The sequence below is a fragment of the Corvus hawaiiensis genome, chromosome Z (assembly GCF_020740725.1).
Source record: "Corvus hawaiiensis isolate bCorHaw1 chromosome Z, bCorHaw1.pri.cur, whole genome shotgun sequence".
Taxonomy (NCBI): domain Eukaryota; kingdom Metazoa; phylum Chordata; class Aves; order Passeriformes; family Corvidae; genus Corvus; species Corvus hawaiiensis.
In genome coordinates, this window is record NC_063255.1 from 77,758,015 (window position 1) to 77,777,315 (window position 19,301).

The following is a 19,301-nucleotide window of genomic DNA, read 5'->3' on the forward strand; positions in this document are numbered from 1 at the left end:
ACTAAACTTGCAGCTCTTTTAAGTCTAAATCATTCAATTCATTCATTTTTTGGTCCAAAGAGGTGACTTGTCAGGTCACACCAACCCCCTGCAGCTCCAGGCTGGGGCAGAGGGGCTGGAAAGCTGGGAAAGGCCCTGGGGGTGCTGGTGACAGCAGCTGGACACAGCCCAGGGGTGCCCAGGGGCCAAGAGGCCAATGGCCACTGGGCTGTCCCAGCCATGGCGTGGCAGCAGGAGCAGGGCAGTGACCGTCCCTGTGCTGGGCACTGCTGAGGGACCACCTCAGATCCTGGGGCAGCTCTGGGCCCCTCATGTCAAGAGAGACCTTGAGAGACTGGAGTGTCCAGAGAAGGGAACGGAGCTGGGGAGGGGCTGGAGCCCCAGGAGCGGCTGAGGGAGCTGGAAAGGGGCTCAGGCTGGAGCAAAGGAGGCTCAGGAGGGACCTTGTGGCTCTGCACAAGTCCCTGACAGGAGGGGGCAGCCGGGGGGTTCCGGCTCTGCTCGCAGGGAACAGGGACAGGAGGAGAGGGAACGGCCTCAGGCTGGGCCAGGGCAGGCTCAGGGTGGACAGCAGCAGGAATTTCCCCATGGAAAGGGTGCTCAGGCCTTGGCAGGGGCTGCCCAGGGAGGTTTGGAGTGCCCATCCCTGGAGGTGTCCCAGGAAGGGCTGGAGGTGGCACTCAGTGTCCTGAGCTGGGGACAAAGTGGGCATCGGGCACAGCTTGGACCTGATGGCCTTGGCGGTCTTTTCCCACCTCAGGGATTCTGTGATTCTGAAATTATGAGTCCTGATTATCAGTAAATTGTGCTGTAGATTTATTTTCTCTTTTGTTTGTTTTGGGTTTTTTTTCCAAATGCAATTTTAAGTGAGTGAATGATTATGACACTGCATTTCAACAAGCAGCAATCATCACTTTTCTGGGTACATAGCAAAGGTTGCAAATAACATGCATTACATTGAATTTACAAATCTTTTCATAGACAAACTTGCATATGGGGGCTTTCTAAACAATGTCTGCGATTTCTTTAAAATGAGATTGGAAAAAAAATCATCAAAATGAAGTTTTCTTCTGGTAGCAGTCATATTGTGGGTAGTACTAGTAACATAATAAAATGTAAGTAGCTCTTTTACAGTGCTGTTAAATGAGTAAACTCTAGACCTCAGGTCAAACGATTTTGTTATTCAGAGATATTTAAAGTTTTAGTAATGACAATCCTTACAGATCTCCATGCTGAAATTTTATGCATCCTAGCATGTGGTGTGTTGGGGAAAAGGAAAATTCAGTCAGAAGAGTTTTTTGAAACCATCTTGAAGTGGATATGCTACAGAGGCACAGAGAGGAAAAGCAATGGCTTGGTAGCTGCTAACTGCTGGCCCAGATACTCACATTTCAGAAAGTCACCTGGAGCCATAGCAAGGATCTCCTCAGCCTGCTAACTTGACATGTAGTGATCATTCAGGGACATTGTACATGCCACTCTGTGCATGATAGGCATGTTTGATTAATACCTATTTCCTCAGTGGTGCAAAAGCTAGAATGCCTGTTATCTTTAACAGGAGAGAAAGATTTTGCTTCACTGTCTGCTGTCTTCTCTCACATTAAAAAATAATGCTGTGATTAATGAGTAGTGACATGCTTCGTATTTTTTCTTGTTCATAAAAATCCATGCTGGCAAGTTATCTGAAGTAAGTGAAGGGTGTATTTTACTGAGTTAGTGGAATATAAAGGCTTGTGTGAGGCATTTTATTTCTTTAATGAATGCTTATAAATGACTGACATTATTATGGCTGTTATTGTGGATGTGTACATACTTCTCTCTGTCTTTTTTTTTCCCCTTCTCTCAGGACCCTGCCTTCCTAATCCATGTCATAATGGTGGGATGTGTGAAATTAGTGAAGCGTACCGAGGCGACACATTCATAGGATATGTTTGTAAATGTCCACAGGGATTTAATGGGATTCACTGCCAGCACAGTAAGTTCCACATGGTAAATTTTATTGTATTTATAGATAGGAGCCTCTTTATTGCCTGAACTGTTGAGGATTAATATCGGATCTGGTTTTCTGAAGTATATCAGACTTTGGCCTTTATATTATGAGCAAGCTAATACCACTGAACGCTGCTGCTGTTGCCTTCAGAAAATGACCTGACTACCAACCCACTGGACTCAACAGGGCATAATTTGCTACGCATGTTTTAGACCATGGCAAGGACAAGGTAAACACATTTTGCATGGATTTAATGCAGAAACACATTTGAAATAGTGGGGATGTCTTCTTATCTCAGTGGTGTTTGTGGGTTTGCTTTGATTAAGGCTAAAAAAAGGGAAAGAATAACTGAAATTTGTGAATAAGTATATCTTCTAAATCTTTCTTTACCTATGTCTTTATAAATAGTGAAGAAATGTTTTGAATCACAGCATCTGAGTTCAAGGGCAGAACCTCCAGACTTACATCAGACACAAAAATGTATTTTAAATACATTTAAATACAGATTTACAGATGTATTTTAAACCCCGTTTAAAATACAGTTTCTAGATCTATTTCTAACCATCATTTATTTGGAGAGTGTTTCCTATTTTCAGGTCATATTGGGAACAGCGAGTCGGTATCCTTGTCTTAGAGTGTGTAGTTGGAGAACTGACAATTAACCCTGTGGGAAAAGAAATTTTGGATGTGCTGGATTTGGCTAGAGCAGAGTTACATGTCTTCACAGCAGCTGGTGTGAGCCTGTGTTTTGAATTTGCGCTGGAACCATCATTGATAATTCAGGAATGTTTTAGTTACTGCTGGGTAGTGCGCACACAGAGTCAGGAGCTTTTCTGCTTCTCACACCACCCCACCAGCACTCAAAACCAATTAGTGAGGGATATTCATCTGCTGGTGACTGAGCAGGTTGTGTGCTAACCTATGAATATAATCTGTATTGTCTGTCACTTAAATAGCAGCTGGGTTTTTTCACACGCAAAGGTCATTTAAAACAAGTGCTTGCCTGAGGAGAAGCTCACGAGAGAAATTTCGGGCTCTCTATTTCGTGCATGAATGGTTCTCAAACCAAGGGTAGCATGGTTCATAAAATCGTACACTGTTGATGAATTTGGAAGCCAGTTGTTACTTAGAAGGTAAAAAACTCAAGTAAAGAGTCAAGAATCCAGTTCCACTCACACGTAAAAATTAGTTCAGTCATTCAGATCAGAGTGAATAAGCACTGAATCCAGCCTACCTGAATTAATTGCTCCATTTAGATACTTGTCTGTAATTTGAAGTGTCAGGGACCAGTACAGTCCAGTTCAGCTAACAACTTCATGTCTGTAATGTCCCTCAAATACTCTACAGAAATTGTCTCCAAAGCCTGGAATAAGGATATTAAATTTCATTAACTTTGGTCACACTCTCAGCTAATTGCGTAGGTAACATGGGCAGTTCCACTGACCTAATCCTGTGAAGATATACATCCACCTCCTCCACTGGGAGCATGGAGATGAGTGGTTGATGTCCAGCCACATGGGTGAGCTCATGTGAAAATACCCTCACATGGACTCAGGGATGCTCCGTCACGGAACCAGTCACGTGGCACACAACCCTTCTTCCATCAAATATCAAGAAGGTGACCTTTGTTAAAGAAATAAAAAATAGCACAGGTTTTCATCAAGCAAAACACGTTGCTGAGCACGAGCTGCCTGTGAAATACCATCTTTTGTCACCTAATTAATGAGCAAAGAACATACAGCTGGTGCATCGCGGAGTGATTCATCAGAGTTTTTTGCTGGGTCCACAGCGTCCTTTTAAAAATATTGAGGTATATTAGCTGTTAGCTAATGATCCTGAAAATCAGCAAAGTGGGTTTCTATCAACTTCAGAACAAGGTAAATGTCTCACACAGCTGGCCCAGACTCACTAAGGGAGACCACAACCCCAGAAGGCAGTGGAAGTGATTTGAGAGGAGACAAACTTGTGTGAACAGTTACTCTTTGGGGGAGAATGAAATTCAGTCCTTTTCAGATAATCTGATTTAAGATGGGATGATAAATCAGATACCCTATCCAGGTGTTCAGAGGGTCTCTGGGGATGGGAGCTATGAGAGGCAGCCACGGAGCTATCTGCAGTCAGGGAGAACTGTGGGACTTTCAGTGGAGGAGTTATTTTAACACTCTTATACAATATGACCTGAGCTCAATTCACAGCGTTCCTTTGATACAAATTCCTCTGCTTCATGAAGTTTAGCAATTCAATTCTGAACTCACTGTAAATCAAGTAAGAAGTCTGTCGAATTTATCATAAAGAGATAAATTAAAGTGACCTCACTGCAAGGCACATCTCTTCTTCTACGTTGTCAGGAATTCCAAAAATCAGGTTATGGTACTCTTGCAAAAGGCTTTTTATCTTGGATTTCTTTCATGTCTAATATTCTGTTGCCAAATCAATTAATCCAGGTGACTGATTTTGCAGTCAAGATACATTCTCAAAGCTGGTATTTTATCATTCACATCAACAAACACCCTGTCAGTATTTCTGAGATTTGTTGACCATTTACCCATGTAAATAATTAATATGTAAATTATAAAAGAGATCATTAGCAATTTTACTGACTGTATATTCTCTATTTATTGCAAAGCTGATGTTAATTGGCTGTGGTTGTCTGAAAAGATTCTGATTACCTAGAGGCAGAAAAAGGAAACAATGTCCCATTTCAAAGCTCATAAAGTAACCAAAACCAGGAAGGTCTGTCTCAGGTAGAGACCTGGACAGGTTTTGTGTTGAAACCCATGGACAATTTATTCTTTAAATATTCCTCCATTATTTAAGAGGCATTTATTTACCTGACTGGAATGAAGGTTCATCTCAGGAGCCCTCCCGGAGCCATGCTGGGAGGGCTGGGGGTGTTCACCTGGAGAAGAGAAGGCCCCAGGAAGACATCAGAGCCCTTTCCTGTGCCTGAAGGGGCTGCATGAGAGCTGGAGAAGTCCCCCGCAACTGGGGGGTTGGAACTAGATGATCTTTAAAGTCCCTTAAAACCCAAGCTGGTCTGTGATTCTATATTAAAACAGCCTAGAACAAGTCAAAATAGGTGGAAATACCCCAAAAACTGAAATGGACAGCTTTTTCACAAAAAGAATAAAAGAAATAAAGAAACAGAGAAAGAAAAAGAAAAATATCCAGAACTTTGAGACACATATACAGTATGCATTCTTGTGATTATCAGGTAGAGACTGCCTACCAGAAAAAGTAGGAAATTGAGGCATTAGTCACAATATATATTACTGGCTGCCACTCAACCAGCTGAAATGACAGAGATCCAAACAGGAAAATTCAAGTTTGAAGCAATAAAAGGTTCAGATTTAAGGGTTTGATTTGCATGTGGGTTTATATTCTGAGGATCATTAACTCTTCCAGACATAACTGAAATCCTTGCACTCCAAGAATAAAGGTTATTAATCAAACACATTTAATAACTTAAGCAAGCCTTTCCCAGGGTTTTACTGAGTTCTCTGCTTTCTTCCTCCATGTTGTGGATGGCCTGTGATATTCACATCTGCTACAAAAATGTGTTGGGAAACTGCACAGGTGAGGCCCTGTGGCAGAGCAGATTACCATTGTACCTTGAGGCATCATCCCAGCTATCCATGGGTCGGTGGCTTTTACCTGTGGTGCCACAGCTGGGAAGGCCAGTGGCCACACGTTGCTGGCCAGATGACGTGATGCATAATCTCTACCAGCAAGTTCTGGTGTAGAATCATGGAATCTCCTGAGCTGGAAGGCACCCACAAGAATTATCAAGTCCAACCCCTGGCCCTGCCCAGACACCCCAACAACCCCACCCTGGGCATCCCTGGCAGCACTGTCCCAACGCTCCTGGAGCTCTGGCAGCCTCGGGGCCGTGACCATTCCCTGGGGAGCCTGGGCAGTGCCCAGCACCCTCTGGGGAAAAACCTTTCTCTAATATATGACCTAAACCTCCCCTGACACAGCTCAAGCTGCTCCCTGGGTCCTGTCCCTGTCACAGATCAGAGCTGCCCTTCCTCTTCCCCTCATGAGGAAGCTGTAGCTGTGATGAGTCTCCCCTCAGTCTCCTCCTCTCCAGCTGAACACACCAAGGGCCCTCAGCTGCTCCTCACGCAGCCCCTCCACACCATTCACCATCCTCATTGCCCTCCTTTGGACCCTCTCTAACAGTTTAATGTCTTTTTTACACTGGGATGCCCAGAGCTGCACACAATGTTCCAGGTGAGGCCTCCCCAGCCCAGAGCAGAGCAGGACAATCCCTCCCTGGCCCGGCCGGCCATGCTGGGCCTGGTGCCCCCAGGACAGGGATGTCCCTCCTGGCTCCAGGGCACTGCTGGCTCATGTCCAATTTGTCACTGACCAGGATCCCCAGGACGTCCCTTCCCAGCCTCTTATTCCCCAGCCTGTCTGTACATCCAGGTGCAGAATCACAGTGACTTCTCCAGCTACCAGGAAGAAATTATTGCAAGGAGGGTACGGAATGTAACCTGGATCTTGTGTGTTACAATGAATGTACTCTTGTTAGTGGTAGGGCACTCCAGAAACCATTTCCCACAGATGGTTTTCATGCAGCTGCTTCGTTTTGAAGACTGAAACACATTGTTTCCTTGCACAAATGCAGGTTGCTCCAAGCCAGCCATACCAAGAGCCAAGTGGGTAAATTTAATGTAACACTGTGCATGCAGTTGTATTACACCAGATTTTCACCCCTTGCTCTCCATGACGCACGTAAACTATGGTTTCTCCTTTGGAGAAAAATATCTGTTTGGGGTGTTCTAAACTTAAACCAGGTTAAGGTTGGAGGGGGAGAGGGAGTTAATTTTCACCAAAATTAGCTCTGTGAGTAGTTTTAACAAATTATACTACCAACAAGATATTTAATGATGTAGCAATAAACTGTGTAATACAGTAGCCAGTTGCATGTGTAAGTATATCCTTGTATCTCCAAGCATTGTGGAGCTGAAGTCTGAAAACTATTCCTGTGTTTGATCAGTGGCTTAGATAAGAAAGGAAAGAGGAAGGATGTATCCTTGTTCATTTTTGAAACTTCTAGACTTTAACTTAATTAAAATGTGGAAGAAAGTGGGTAATTTGAAAGACATCTAAGAGAGATCACCAGTAAAGGATATAAAAGCAAACAGCCACTGAAGGCTACTGGAAGAAAAGTCAGTAAAATGTTCCCAAAATAAGAGTGGGCTGAAGGAAATGGCAGAACCAACAGGCGTGGGAGCACATGGTGGGTTTGCCCCATTCACAGAAGTCCGAGGAAACGTGTATGGGAACTTCCTGGAAAAAGGAAATGCTCTAATGAGGTGACAAATTATGGGTTTGTCAGGTGAAAACAGGGGAAGTTTTGCTGATGGATCATCTTACAACAAATGCATGGTGAGGTTGGACAACAGTGGCACAAATTTTGGGGCAATTGGAAGGATGTTGTTTTCCTTGAAGTCCAAATAAATTGGTTAAAGCAGTTGGTGACTGAGCTGAGGCTTGCCCCCTACTTGAAGATTTTATTTGATTCAGTAAAAACCAGAGATTGCCTTAAGGTCCCAGGCAGGAAGTACAATATCCCCACCAATTTTGTTTCACTCTTCTTAGAATTTGCTCATATAGCATTGTTTATTCTTTTTATTCATACGCACTTTGAATAGCTTTTTTTTTCCTTGTTGAATTACCGATCTTCACAATTTCCTCATACACAGCATTGGCTGTATTTCACTGTATATTGAAAAAGAAAAAATCCCCTTTTCAATTGCAAACCTGCTCTCTTTCAGCATCTTTAAATGTTTCATTCTTTGTCTGGAAGAAAAGCAGATTTTGAATGCCTTCTGCACACCACTTGTTATTTGCAGACATTTGTTATGTGCCCTCTTACTTTTCCTGTGCAACCAGTTAAAATTGTTGCCTTTTCTGTGCAATGTGATGGTTTTTCTTGTACTTCTAAATCGTTTCTCAGTGGCCTTCTCAAAACCTCCTTTGCTCAGTGGTGTATTTTACTGCACCAGTGACCTATCCTAAAGAGAAGCGGTAAGGTTTATTTGTCAGAAGATCCTTACAACACTTTCTAGATTCTTCATGCAGCATTTTGTGGTAAAGTTTCCTTCTGATTTTTTTTTTCCCCTGTTTTAACGAGAATTGGGTATGGAGCTGAGGCTTTTCTTAAGCAGCCCTTGGTGACAGCTAAGTTTCTTTCATAAGGTGTCATAGTGGGAAGAAATAGATCTTCCTGATTGCTTTGGGGTTTTATGGCAATATTGAACAGAGGGGTTGGGTTCCTTCCAACCTCTGCACTGACTGAACTGCATAATGAATGGTGCTTTTAAGAAGATGTGTGTTTCTGTGATGTAAAAGTCACTTAGGTTGTCAATAGCCATTATAAACTTTTTTTGTAGGCGGGTAAATCTGTCTTCTCCTAATTAGTGTCTTTCATAAGGATTAGTTTGGTTTTGGTTTTGGGTTTTTTTTTTGTTTTTTCTTAAAGTGGAAAGAAATAAGTGTTCCAAAAATGCAGGAATTGCTGCTTGATTGCAAAAAAGATTACATTTGTTCATGTTCTACATTATAAAGACAACATATGGCGATGTTTTAAACAAGTTTCTCTTTATATTTTAATTAATAATAAAAAGTACTGAATGAAAGGAGTTCACTCTAAATTCAAGAGTAATTATCCCATTGTATGTCTACATCATACATTACTCTTCTTATAACAAAAATATTAAAATAAAATGTCTGAGGGTGCACTGAGTCCCAGGGAAGAGAAGAGTTGAAGAACCACAGTAGAGAGATGTATTTTTTAAAGGAAGAACACATGAAAACTTTGGCTGGACAAAGCATCTATTTTGCTTTTTTTTTTTTCACTTTTTGTGCCCATTTTGGTAAACACAGCAACTTATAAGTCACTCTCAGCAACTGTGATGGTTGAAGATGAACACAGCCACCTGAAGTCTTAAAAGAACTGTTTTCAGTCTTTGTTGCACCGGCAGGTTTCTTACAGATGCACCAGCACATTCCTGTGAGGAAGATAATGGAGATAAACGAAATCTTGAAATGAAATCTGACTGTTTAATGAAACAACACTTATCACTTAGAATTTTGTCACACAGGGGTGTGGTCTGATCCACCCATGTAGGAAGCAGCTGTTAGGAAAAAAATAAAAGAGGGTAAGTTTGGTAATTCAGATATTTTTCTTGATTTTATTGTTCTGCTCCTGTATGAAATACTGTGCTCAGCCATCTGTATGTGTAGGTGTGTCAGGGAGGCAGAATTAATATATTGTGTTTGTGTTAGGAACTCATGCTGGCACATGGCAGTGCAGTTCCCTATTAATGTATAAAACACAGATATCGCTCATCAAACCAGCTGAAAGTTTTGTGTGTGGCTTTATTGTTTGGAAATTGAACAATTTGCATGGAAATTTTTCTGAAAAATGAAAGAAGGAAAACAAAATTAGACATCAGGGCTTGCTTTTATGCTACAGGCCCAATGAGAAGTTTGAAGAAACCAAAGCACCTCTTAGAAGGAAGGTGCAGGAGTGCATTCAGTAGTCTAGCTACTCTTTTGAAGTTATAAGCAGTATTTTTTCATGTGGATACACTTTTGAGAGAAAGCATTGAACAGAAGGAGAGAAGGATACTGCATCAGACTCATTACCTGTGTAAGCAAAACTTGAAAAATCAGTACTTGTGCTTGAAGCTCAGTATGATGATAAAATGGTCTAATGGCAGAAACCAGTCTGCATTACAAATTAATCCCTTCGTATTCATAAAATATCTCACGCAAAACCCACGGTGCTGTCACATATGAATACCCAGGATATTCATGTAATTTGCATTTATTCTACTGTCTTAAATAACATACAATTATTTCTGTAGGTCATCCAGCTGAGCGTTTTAGTTTGAGTCAGGAGTGTATTTTTAAAGAAAATCTCTTGATCATCTCTACTTACCACACTTTGCTTTGTGTGACAGCAGGCTGAGAGCACAAGAGCTGGATCCCTTTGAGATTAAAATAATCCAAAAGAAAATAGTCCAGCAGTCTAAAATACCTAGGATTTGACATACTAGGAATTGTCCTGAACCATTCCAATGGGTAAATGGAAATTCAGTCCACCCAACAGACAAAACATCCCTGAGACCTGCGTAGGGATGTGCAGATGTGTCTTCAGACCTAATGGTTTCAATCTGCACCTACAATTCTGTAAGACCATGCTATGCAGACATAACCTGTCTGTGCCAACGTTTTTCTCAAAATACATTGAAAACTATTAGTAGAATCTGATTTATTTTCCTTCTCTTTTGCTAAATGACTGATGCCATAGGATGCACGTGGCTTCCTGTCAGTCATGCTTTGGTTTGAAATTTGCTTAGTCCTCCGGTGTCATGGTGTGATTCTGCCAAAAACAGTGATGCCCATCTTCACTGAAAATTTATCCCCATCAGAGTTCTGTTTGAATCAGCTCACTAGGATTGTCTGAAATTGCACAGACTAATTGCAATAAGGGATTTTCAGGGGGATCAGGTCATGGACTGGGGCCAGTGCTATGTCCTAGGGAAGTGAGGAGACAGGAACATTGAGAGACACACGAATGGCATTAATTGTGGATGCCCCCTTCCTGGAAGTTCAAGGCCAGCTTGGACAGGGCTTGGAGGAACCTGGGATAGTGGAAGGTGTACCTGCCCATGGCAGGGGTTTGGAATTAGATGATGACTTCTAACCCAAACCATTCTGGGATTCTGGGGTTCCATAAATGTCTGCATTGCCAATAAATTCAGTTCAGGAATTACATTCAGGAATTGCCAAGCTACAACAAAACATCAACAGTGAATTGATGTTCCCTGGTCCAGATGTGTATGCATTACAACATAAAAGAGTATTTAAATTCTTATTTACCTGCAAATAATAGGTAAGCCTTGTAATCTTGTCAGATCTCATTTTGCCCACCTCACAAGTCAGTAGGGTGGCATGTGGCTCTGAAAATGTATTGTGTGTGATCCTTTCAGGATCCTAGCAGGGCTGTTTATGCATAGAGTCATTACTCTCATGTAGTTTTTACAGCTTACTTAAAAGCAACATTCTTTTCCATACCAGCATTGTTAGAGAGAAATTAATCTGCTCCCTTCTCATCCTATTTCCTTTGTCATTTAATATTTAAGGTAACTTCGCAAAAATGCTGCAGAAGACATACACCAAAATTAGGAAGGGAGTATAAGGTGAAAGAGCCTTTGCCCAAACCTAAAATTAGGAGTTTAAAATGTTTACTTCTGATTTCATTATGTCAGTACTCTTAACGGAGAGAGAACCTCCTCCCATTTCTCAGCAAAAGGACAGAATTTTACAGGAATTTTAGCACCCACACCCCTATGTTATGGTACAGATTTTGTGTATAGACTGGAAGACAACTCCTTAGCTGCTAGACATGGTTGTGGAAAATGCAGCCTGTTTGGATAGGTCTGATTTGATGTGATCATCAAGCAAAGGTGGCATTGCCTGGGTCAGCTGCCATAAATACCAGCTCCAGTTCTAAGAGATGTTCTTAGTGCAGGACATAACATCCTCTGTGAGTCAGGAAGACCAACCAGGATGCAGATACCCTGAGACAGTAGAACTGTCAGGAAGGTAGAGACAAAAGCCATGGCAATAAATATTTTTCTTTCTGAACCAGACAGTCCTTGGTGATGTGGTGGAACTAGTGGATATTTTGTGGGAAGGCAGATGTGATCTTCCTTGTCACCTTTGCACGGGAGACAAGGAAATTACCACTGTTCAACAGGAAGAATTGGTGATAAGTTTTTCCTTCCTTGGTGACATTGACCAACTTGCAGTTGGTCGTTAAATAAAAGAAGATCCATTAGCAGTAAAACATGCAAATATTTATGAGCAACTAAGAGTCTGAATTTGAAAATTATCAGCAGAGAGTAGAAATTACCTCTATGTAGCACATATATATGCATTTATGCAAGTCCCTAGGACAACTTATTTTAATTGTTTAAATGAGATTTCTATAGATTGGCCATAAATTAATACACTTCACCCTGTGTATATCAAATTAAGACACGTGAAAAAAATACAATCCCGTGGCTTTGTCAGTTTAGACCATCCATCATTTTATCTTCCAGGACTTGTTTGTCTAATGACATTTTTAAAAACGTGTGCCATAGCCATGCTCATGTAAAAACAACGTAACACTACCCTCACTCCATTCTGAAATGCATAAACAACTGCATTTTGAAGTGACACAGTTATTTCGGGAGGTATGAAGGAAAATAATGCTAACTTACCGATTTGGGTTCAAACTCATTGCAAAAATAATTCAACTTGTTGGCACGTGCCCACCTACACTCTTTTAGCAAATCATCCATTTGGTCCAGTGCTGCATAAGTTACCCCTGAAGCTGAGATTTTTGGAGCATTGCTTGTAATGAAAAATGATTCACCAGCTGATTCACTTTTTAATAAGATTTTTTTTTCCTCAACTACAGTTGAAATGATTTGTCAAATGCTTGTTATATAAATAGCCAATTATTTTGATAAGGTTCATTGGTAACGCTAGGAATAGTTGCCCCGAAGATGTACTTCTACAGTGCAAAATTAAATGGTAAGTTACTTAATGGGACAAAGATTTTCATGCCAGTATTCATTAAAAGTAATTAAAAATGAAAAATCTGCTTCGATACATATTAAAACTTTTAAAGTAACAACTCCTTTAAAACTAATAAGGAACATCCTGTCTAGGCTATTAAAAAATCACATTAGATTAAAATTACATCAGATGAAAAGCCATTAAATAGGCATTTAAACAGGTAAATAGAAGATCAGAAAATACTGACTAGTCCAGTGTTGGAAGTATGACTCCACAGAGAACATTGTAATAACTTTTCAGTGGCTACAACGAAAAGATAAGTATTTTGCAAAGCAGAGAGTAGGTACCTATGAGGAGTATAATTTCACTGCATGATCTATTTTATGAGAGTTTTCAAAAATTAAATAGGGGTGAAAAAGTATCTAAAATACTAAAAAAAGGATCTTGTGAACACCATGAGATATATAACTATTGTGGCAAAGATTCTTGTAGACCCCTATCTTATTTGAAATCCTTTGAAGCAGACAATTTAAAGTGAAAAAGTGTTCTGCAAAATACTTAATCGTGTCTTTTCTTGTTTTGCCTTTTTTTTTAATAATTACTTTTCTAGTATTTTACATTTAATCCTAGCATTCTGAAACATGTGGTTACACTTACTACTGTATGGAAATAGCCACTTCAAAACTTTAGTTTTAATTTTTTCTTTAAGTGAGGGCAGCAGAGAGGAAGTTCCACTATAGAACACAAAGATAGGTAGGAAAATGCTATAGATAACTAAATCTATTTTAAACTGGATTTATAAATACATGCCACTACTCTTTTCACTGATACTATAACTGAATATCTAGAACTAGAATATTGAACAGATGTGTAAATTCTAGGTGGAAAAGATCACAAATTAACTGGTGGAGAAAGAAATTAGTCATAAAAAAATGCTGCTTTGTCCAAATCAAAGATTTTACTTACCACACCAAATTTAGGAAGGTATCAATTAAAATAAAACTTAAAAATAGTTTTTACTTTTCAGTTTCTCAGAGCCTGGATTTTTTACAAATCATAGTGAAGAGAATCATGCTGTATGTTCCAATTTTTCTTAAAACAAGTTGACCTACACATATTAGCACCAATAGGATGGGAAACAACACTGGATTGTTACCAGGTAGCATGAAATATTTTCCTTTTTTTAGGTTTCAAGAAGGCTAATTGCAGAAGTATACTGAAAAGTGTGTAAACTAGAATTTCTAAAGAAGCCTAGGAGGAGATAAAATTGCTTTGGAAAAAGAGTGTAAGAATACTTAAGATGTAGTTTCTGCAGGAATTTTTGACAAGAACCATTTAATTTTGCCCCAAAATTGTTTTAGTTATGTGTATAGTGGTTAAAGTGTATTACTGGTTACCAGGGTGTCTCAAACATTCATGCATCATCAGTCAGAAACCTCTGACTTATGTCCACATATTATTTTTATTTCCATGGCTTACTTGTTTAGAAGGCTTCTTTTGAGTTTAGAACACAATCTTAGTAACTCTCTTACCTGACTTCTTGTCTTCCAAAAGAGCCACAGAAGGGTTTGGGTTGGAAGGGACCTCAAAGCCCATCCAGCATCACCCCCTGCCATGGGCAGGGGCAACTTCCACTATCCCAGGTGGTTTCAAGCCCCAATGTCCAGCCTGGCCTTGGACACTCCAGGGATCCAGGGGCAGCCCCAGCTGCTCTGGGCACCCTGTGCCAGGGCCTGCCCACCCTGCCAGGGAACAATTCCTGCCCAATCTCCCATCCAGCCCTGCCGCCTGGCACTGGGAAGCCATTCCCTGTGTCCTGTCCCTCCAGCCCTTGGCAATTGTCTCTCTGCAGGTTTCCTGCAGCTCCTTCAGGCCCTGCAAGGCCCCAGTGAGGTCACCCCAGAGCTTCTCCTCTGCAGGCTGAACAAGCCCAGCTCTGGCAGCCTTTCCTCCCAGCAGAGCTGCTCCATCCCTCTGCTCATCCTGGTGCCTCCCCTGGCCTGGCTGCAGCAGCTCCAGCTCCTTCCTGAGCTGGGCCCAGGGCTGGAGGATAATTTCATATAAAATATTTGTACTGAAAGTGTCAGGAAGAATTCTAACAGACAGATCTGTGATGGATAGTCCTGGAGAACATTTACCACAGTATCTTGTACCAAATACTCACAGGGGGAGAAAACTTTATGTGAGATTATGAGAGCAGGGGTTATACAATGTTTAGCCTCTAAAGGTGGGGAGCAAGAGGTTTGTTCTTTTTTTGTCTCGAGTGTAAAGCTGTTTTCTTCTCATTTTGAAGATCAGATAATAAGGATATCTCAACAGTGAATCCCTTCAGCATGACATAACACTTGAAGTTTCCTGCAGGTTTTTTTGGCAGAGTGTTTTTAGAGCCTTCTGTGGTCAGGAAACTGGCTTTGAAAAAGCAATCAAACCTCTGAATTCTCTGAAAAAACCTCTGATGCTTGTCCTGTGTTGAACGTGAATACATCCAGTTCAGATTTAATAACCTGTACTAAATTCCTGTATTTCATGGGAGTGTGCTCCAGTTCTTTTTAAATGTTTCACACCAGGGTTGAGGCAGTCATGTGCTTGTGCTTGCTTTTGTATAATCCTAATTAAATCACGGATCAGTTATAACTGAAGTTACAGCTTATTTTTTTTTTACATAAATTACAGACAAACATATTTTCAGAAACACATTAGAGACTTTCCTAAGCATCTAATTAAGATTATTAAAATAAATTATCATGTTAATTATTTATATTTTCTCTTTTAGTCAAAAACTGAAGGTGATGCACCTGTGCTTTTTCTGATTCTTTTTCATTCTGTTTAAACACATTTATTTACTTATTTATTAGCTTTTTAGGAAAAAAACCACAAACCTACAAGTTAACATAATTAGGAGAACTTTACAGTTTAGGCTTGTTTTTATAAACCATATGAATATGAGGAAGAATGCTTTGATTTGGTTTTTTTTGATTTTTTTTTTTTTGGTAAATATTTTAACAAAAATGTCTTACTCTTAAAGAAGATGTGTTTTTCTATAAGTGAATTGCTGTAATACTTCAGATTTTATCATATCATTGTTATAGTAGCTCACTGTTAAAATAATTTTATTAAATTTTAGTTTCTCATGAATCAGATTATTTACCAAACAAAATGAGTATAATTTTATTCTGTTCCATGGATCTTTGCCATTTAGTGTTCCATAAAAATATTTGTGCAAGTTGGTGCGAATAATAGAAGAGTATGTAATCTGAGTTTCATGACATTAGGAAATTAATAATGAAAATCTGACTATCTGAAAGCTCAAGCTTAAACACCAACAGGATATTACACAACTCTGCAAGACAGATCATACATTTTTTGTGTGATCTTGCTGATACAGTACTTTTTTGTGGATTTAAATAATTCAGGATCAATACACAATAAAGAAAAAATACCTAGAATGCATTTTAAAAACCTATCAAGAACCACCAAGCAACTACAAGAATAGCTTAGACTAAACCTCAAAGATAATTATTCCATATTACCTGTTTGTTCACATTATGCCATACCAGTTTCCAAATGTAAAGATATTTGAACACATTGTCAGTTACCTACAACTTTTATTTTGAACTAGAAGCAGGTAGGGAAGTATTTCAAAATATTGAAATATGGGGCACAGGAGGGAGTGTCAAGTTACTCAAACTGTAAATTGATCTTTATCCAGTGTATGGCTGTGGGTCTTCAGAGAAGCCAGTTGTGAAACAGAGGTTACAGCTAGGTGATTTTTTGTTCCTAAATTGTACTAAATTGTATCCTAAATTGACTTTATTATAGGGAAAATATATATTTGCAATATTAGTAAAGCATAACTGGATTATGTTTAATCAATTCTCCCAATAAAGGCCATGTTGACTTCCAGTGAAGACTTTTGAACATAAATGCTGTGTCTGTGATGGGCCAACCACTTTATCACAATAGAAGACTGATTTAAAACATGGCTTGGAGCTGAGATGAGCAGACTGAGCATGATCCAGAAGCCAAAACAAGGACAAAACCAAAGGATGAGGGAAGAATGTTCTGGTCGGCAGGAGGGAGCCTCAGGAAGCCTGCATGGCAAAAGGCAGTTCTGGACCAGAAACAAGGGTTCAGGTGGCAGGAACCAGGAATTTGGGCTGTGTAAAGAACAAGCAGGCAGGGGACAGGAACAAGACACTGGTATGAACTCACAGCCAAAGCACAGGATGTGTTGGCAAAAAAAAATGCAGTTAAATTGAGTTTATTGGTCCCTTCTCCAGATAAAGCCAGGTTTATAGCAAGCAGCTTCCTGAGGGACTCAAATGGCTTTAAGTAAGCGTTAATTTTTTTTATTAAAATAGCTGTATAATTTAAATATCCATTTCATGGGGGGGGTGATTTTTCAGGAAAATGCATGTGACTATATTTAACAGGTAAAACCCAAAATGAGGGCTAGGTATTTTTAATTATATTACACTTGCAAGTAATAGTTTTTATTCACATTTTATTAAATACTTAGAGAATTAAATAAGTGTGTATATATATATAAAAAATCCATCAAAGGAAGTCAAAAGCACAGAAATCTGCCCCTTGATGGTTCTCCAAGTCACTATGTGACAAAGACAAGTTCTCTATTACTTTCCTAGTTTCTGGCAGTGTAGTTTTGTTCCAGGCTGCACCATGACTGTGCTTCAAACAGAAGTGTGCTTAATAGCTTCCCAGTTATGGATTGATCTTAGGAGATAGGAAATTTAAATTTAATCATCTGCAGCATGAAAAGAAACCTTAGCGTAGCCTTTACTTCCTAATCAACTCTCTCAGCCCTTCAAGCTATTTCATTCGAGGAACAATCTATTTTCAGAAAATGGTCAGTTTCCCTGTTCCCTGCATCACCTTAAATTTCGGAATTCCTCTTCAGTAGAGAAGTCTTGGGAGGCTGGGCATGGGGGTGGTCATTTGGGGCTTTTTGGATTAGGGTTTTTGGGGTGGTTTCATGTGTGGTTTTTGTTTGGTTTGGGTTGGGCTGGGTTTTTTTGTGTTCTTATTTACTTTTTTTTGTTTGTTGGGTTTTGGGCTTTGTAGTTCCTCTAGGTTTTCTTATTCCATTTTCTTTATTGTTTGTTTGTTGGCTTTTTATCTAACGTGGACACTATCTAGAAACCCAGACTTTCCCTCTGCCTTTTGATGAGTCCTTTTCACTCAGGGTTTATCAGTTTTACCAAGTCCTTCTGTGAGGAACTCTGATTTCTCTGGCAGCACCTATTTCTCTGTATTTTATTTGGAGCAAAGCATAAGAATCTGCCTCAAAGCTAAGACCTAACCTTGCTTGAAGAAATCATGAGCAACCTGCAGTGATTTTACTGTGCATTATTAATTTACATTAAAATAAACCCCTCTATCCCTCTTATGTAGATATGTTTTGTTGTCAGTGAAGAAATAGAATCTGATAACAGACGGAGGGTTTTCTGTATGAGGCTTTATTGCCTTTAGGAGCAACTACTCAAGAAACTCTGGCATTTTCAAATTTCTAGTGAAGTTTACTTCTTGTCATGATATATAACAAAGTTTGTTTTTCAGAAGGAAGGAACACACCAGCTGGTGTAAAGTGTGGTATCAGAATTGGCATATCTGGAAATTTGAACATAATCTCACCACAATTCATAGAGACCACCCTTAATTAAATATTCTGCATCTGCACTTTCAATCAAATGAAATAATAACTGGAAAACACATAATTTTGTAGAAATTATTATTTAACACATGCTAAAGAATGTTCTTTATTCTTTAATGCAGTTTAGTTGATTTTCTTTTCAACTAAACACATCAGACCTGATGCAATGAACAATCTTTCCTCATTCACAAAATATGACATATTTGTTTGAACTGATGGGACTCAAGGTTCTGAAATTACTGGGAAAAATCATTGTAGGAGCCAAGTAACAAGGATAATAATTAACAGCTTCCATCCTTCTGCTCTGATCATTACTGATTGCTCCATGGGGATGGAATACGAGGATTGCTTTAAAATGGTGTGGTGCTTCAAGCTCAGTTTATTTTCTCTGTCACCACACAGACAATATGAAATATTCTGGAAAGCTGTGCATTTTCTCCCACATATTACAACAGGAATGGCAAATTAGGAAAAAAAAAAATCTTGAGAAGATATTGACTTTACACAGAAAAGCTTTTAAGAGGATAAATTACCACCTGCATCTCACCAAAGTGAGGGATAGTTCATATGTTCACTTAATGTTTTTTAGTTCGCAGTGACCTTGATTTTTTTTCCCCCCCACAAATGTGTTGGCCTGTATTAAAATGATGAATAACCTGATAAAAATGTAAGCTTAATGGGCTTTGCTTAAAAAGGCAAATAGGGAGCTGAAGAATCTTGTTAAATTTTATAAATACATATAAAGAATTTAATTTCAAACTGAACAGGTCTGTTCTTTGGTCATTTCCCTTGGCAGGTTTTATTTCTTGCACTCTAAGCTGTTACTCCTCTTCTTCATCTTTAATAGAAAAAATTCAGCTTACTCTAAAGTTTTATTATTCCAGTATGTGATATCTTTATAAGCAAGATATAATAAAACATGAGGGGTTAAAAAGAAGCTCAGAGATCCATTGCCATCATTAATTTTAGTATAAAAATCCAAAATTTTCCTGGTTCAAACAATTGAAACTGGCCTTCATATTTAGCTGGAAGTCTGTCTCTGCATTT

The 19,301-nt window shown here is 39.5% G+C and overlaps 1 protein-coding gene across 2 annotated transcripts in view; it reads left to right on the forward strand.

Moving 5' to 3' along the window:
* Positions 1 to 19,301, forward strand: part of EDIL3 (EGF like repeats and discoidin domains 3) — a 238,024-nt gene that overhangs the window by 119,500 nt on the left and 99,223 nt on the right. For both annotated transcript variants that reach the window (XM_048292961.1, XM_048292962.1), the window contains one exon: positions 1,847 to 1,975. In XM_048292961.1, the coding sequence (XP_048148918.1) occupies positions 1,847 to 1,975 (129 nt within the window). The remainder of the gene's footprint in view (positions 1 to 1,846; positions 1,976 to 19,301) is intronic.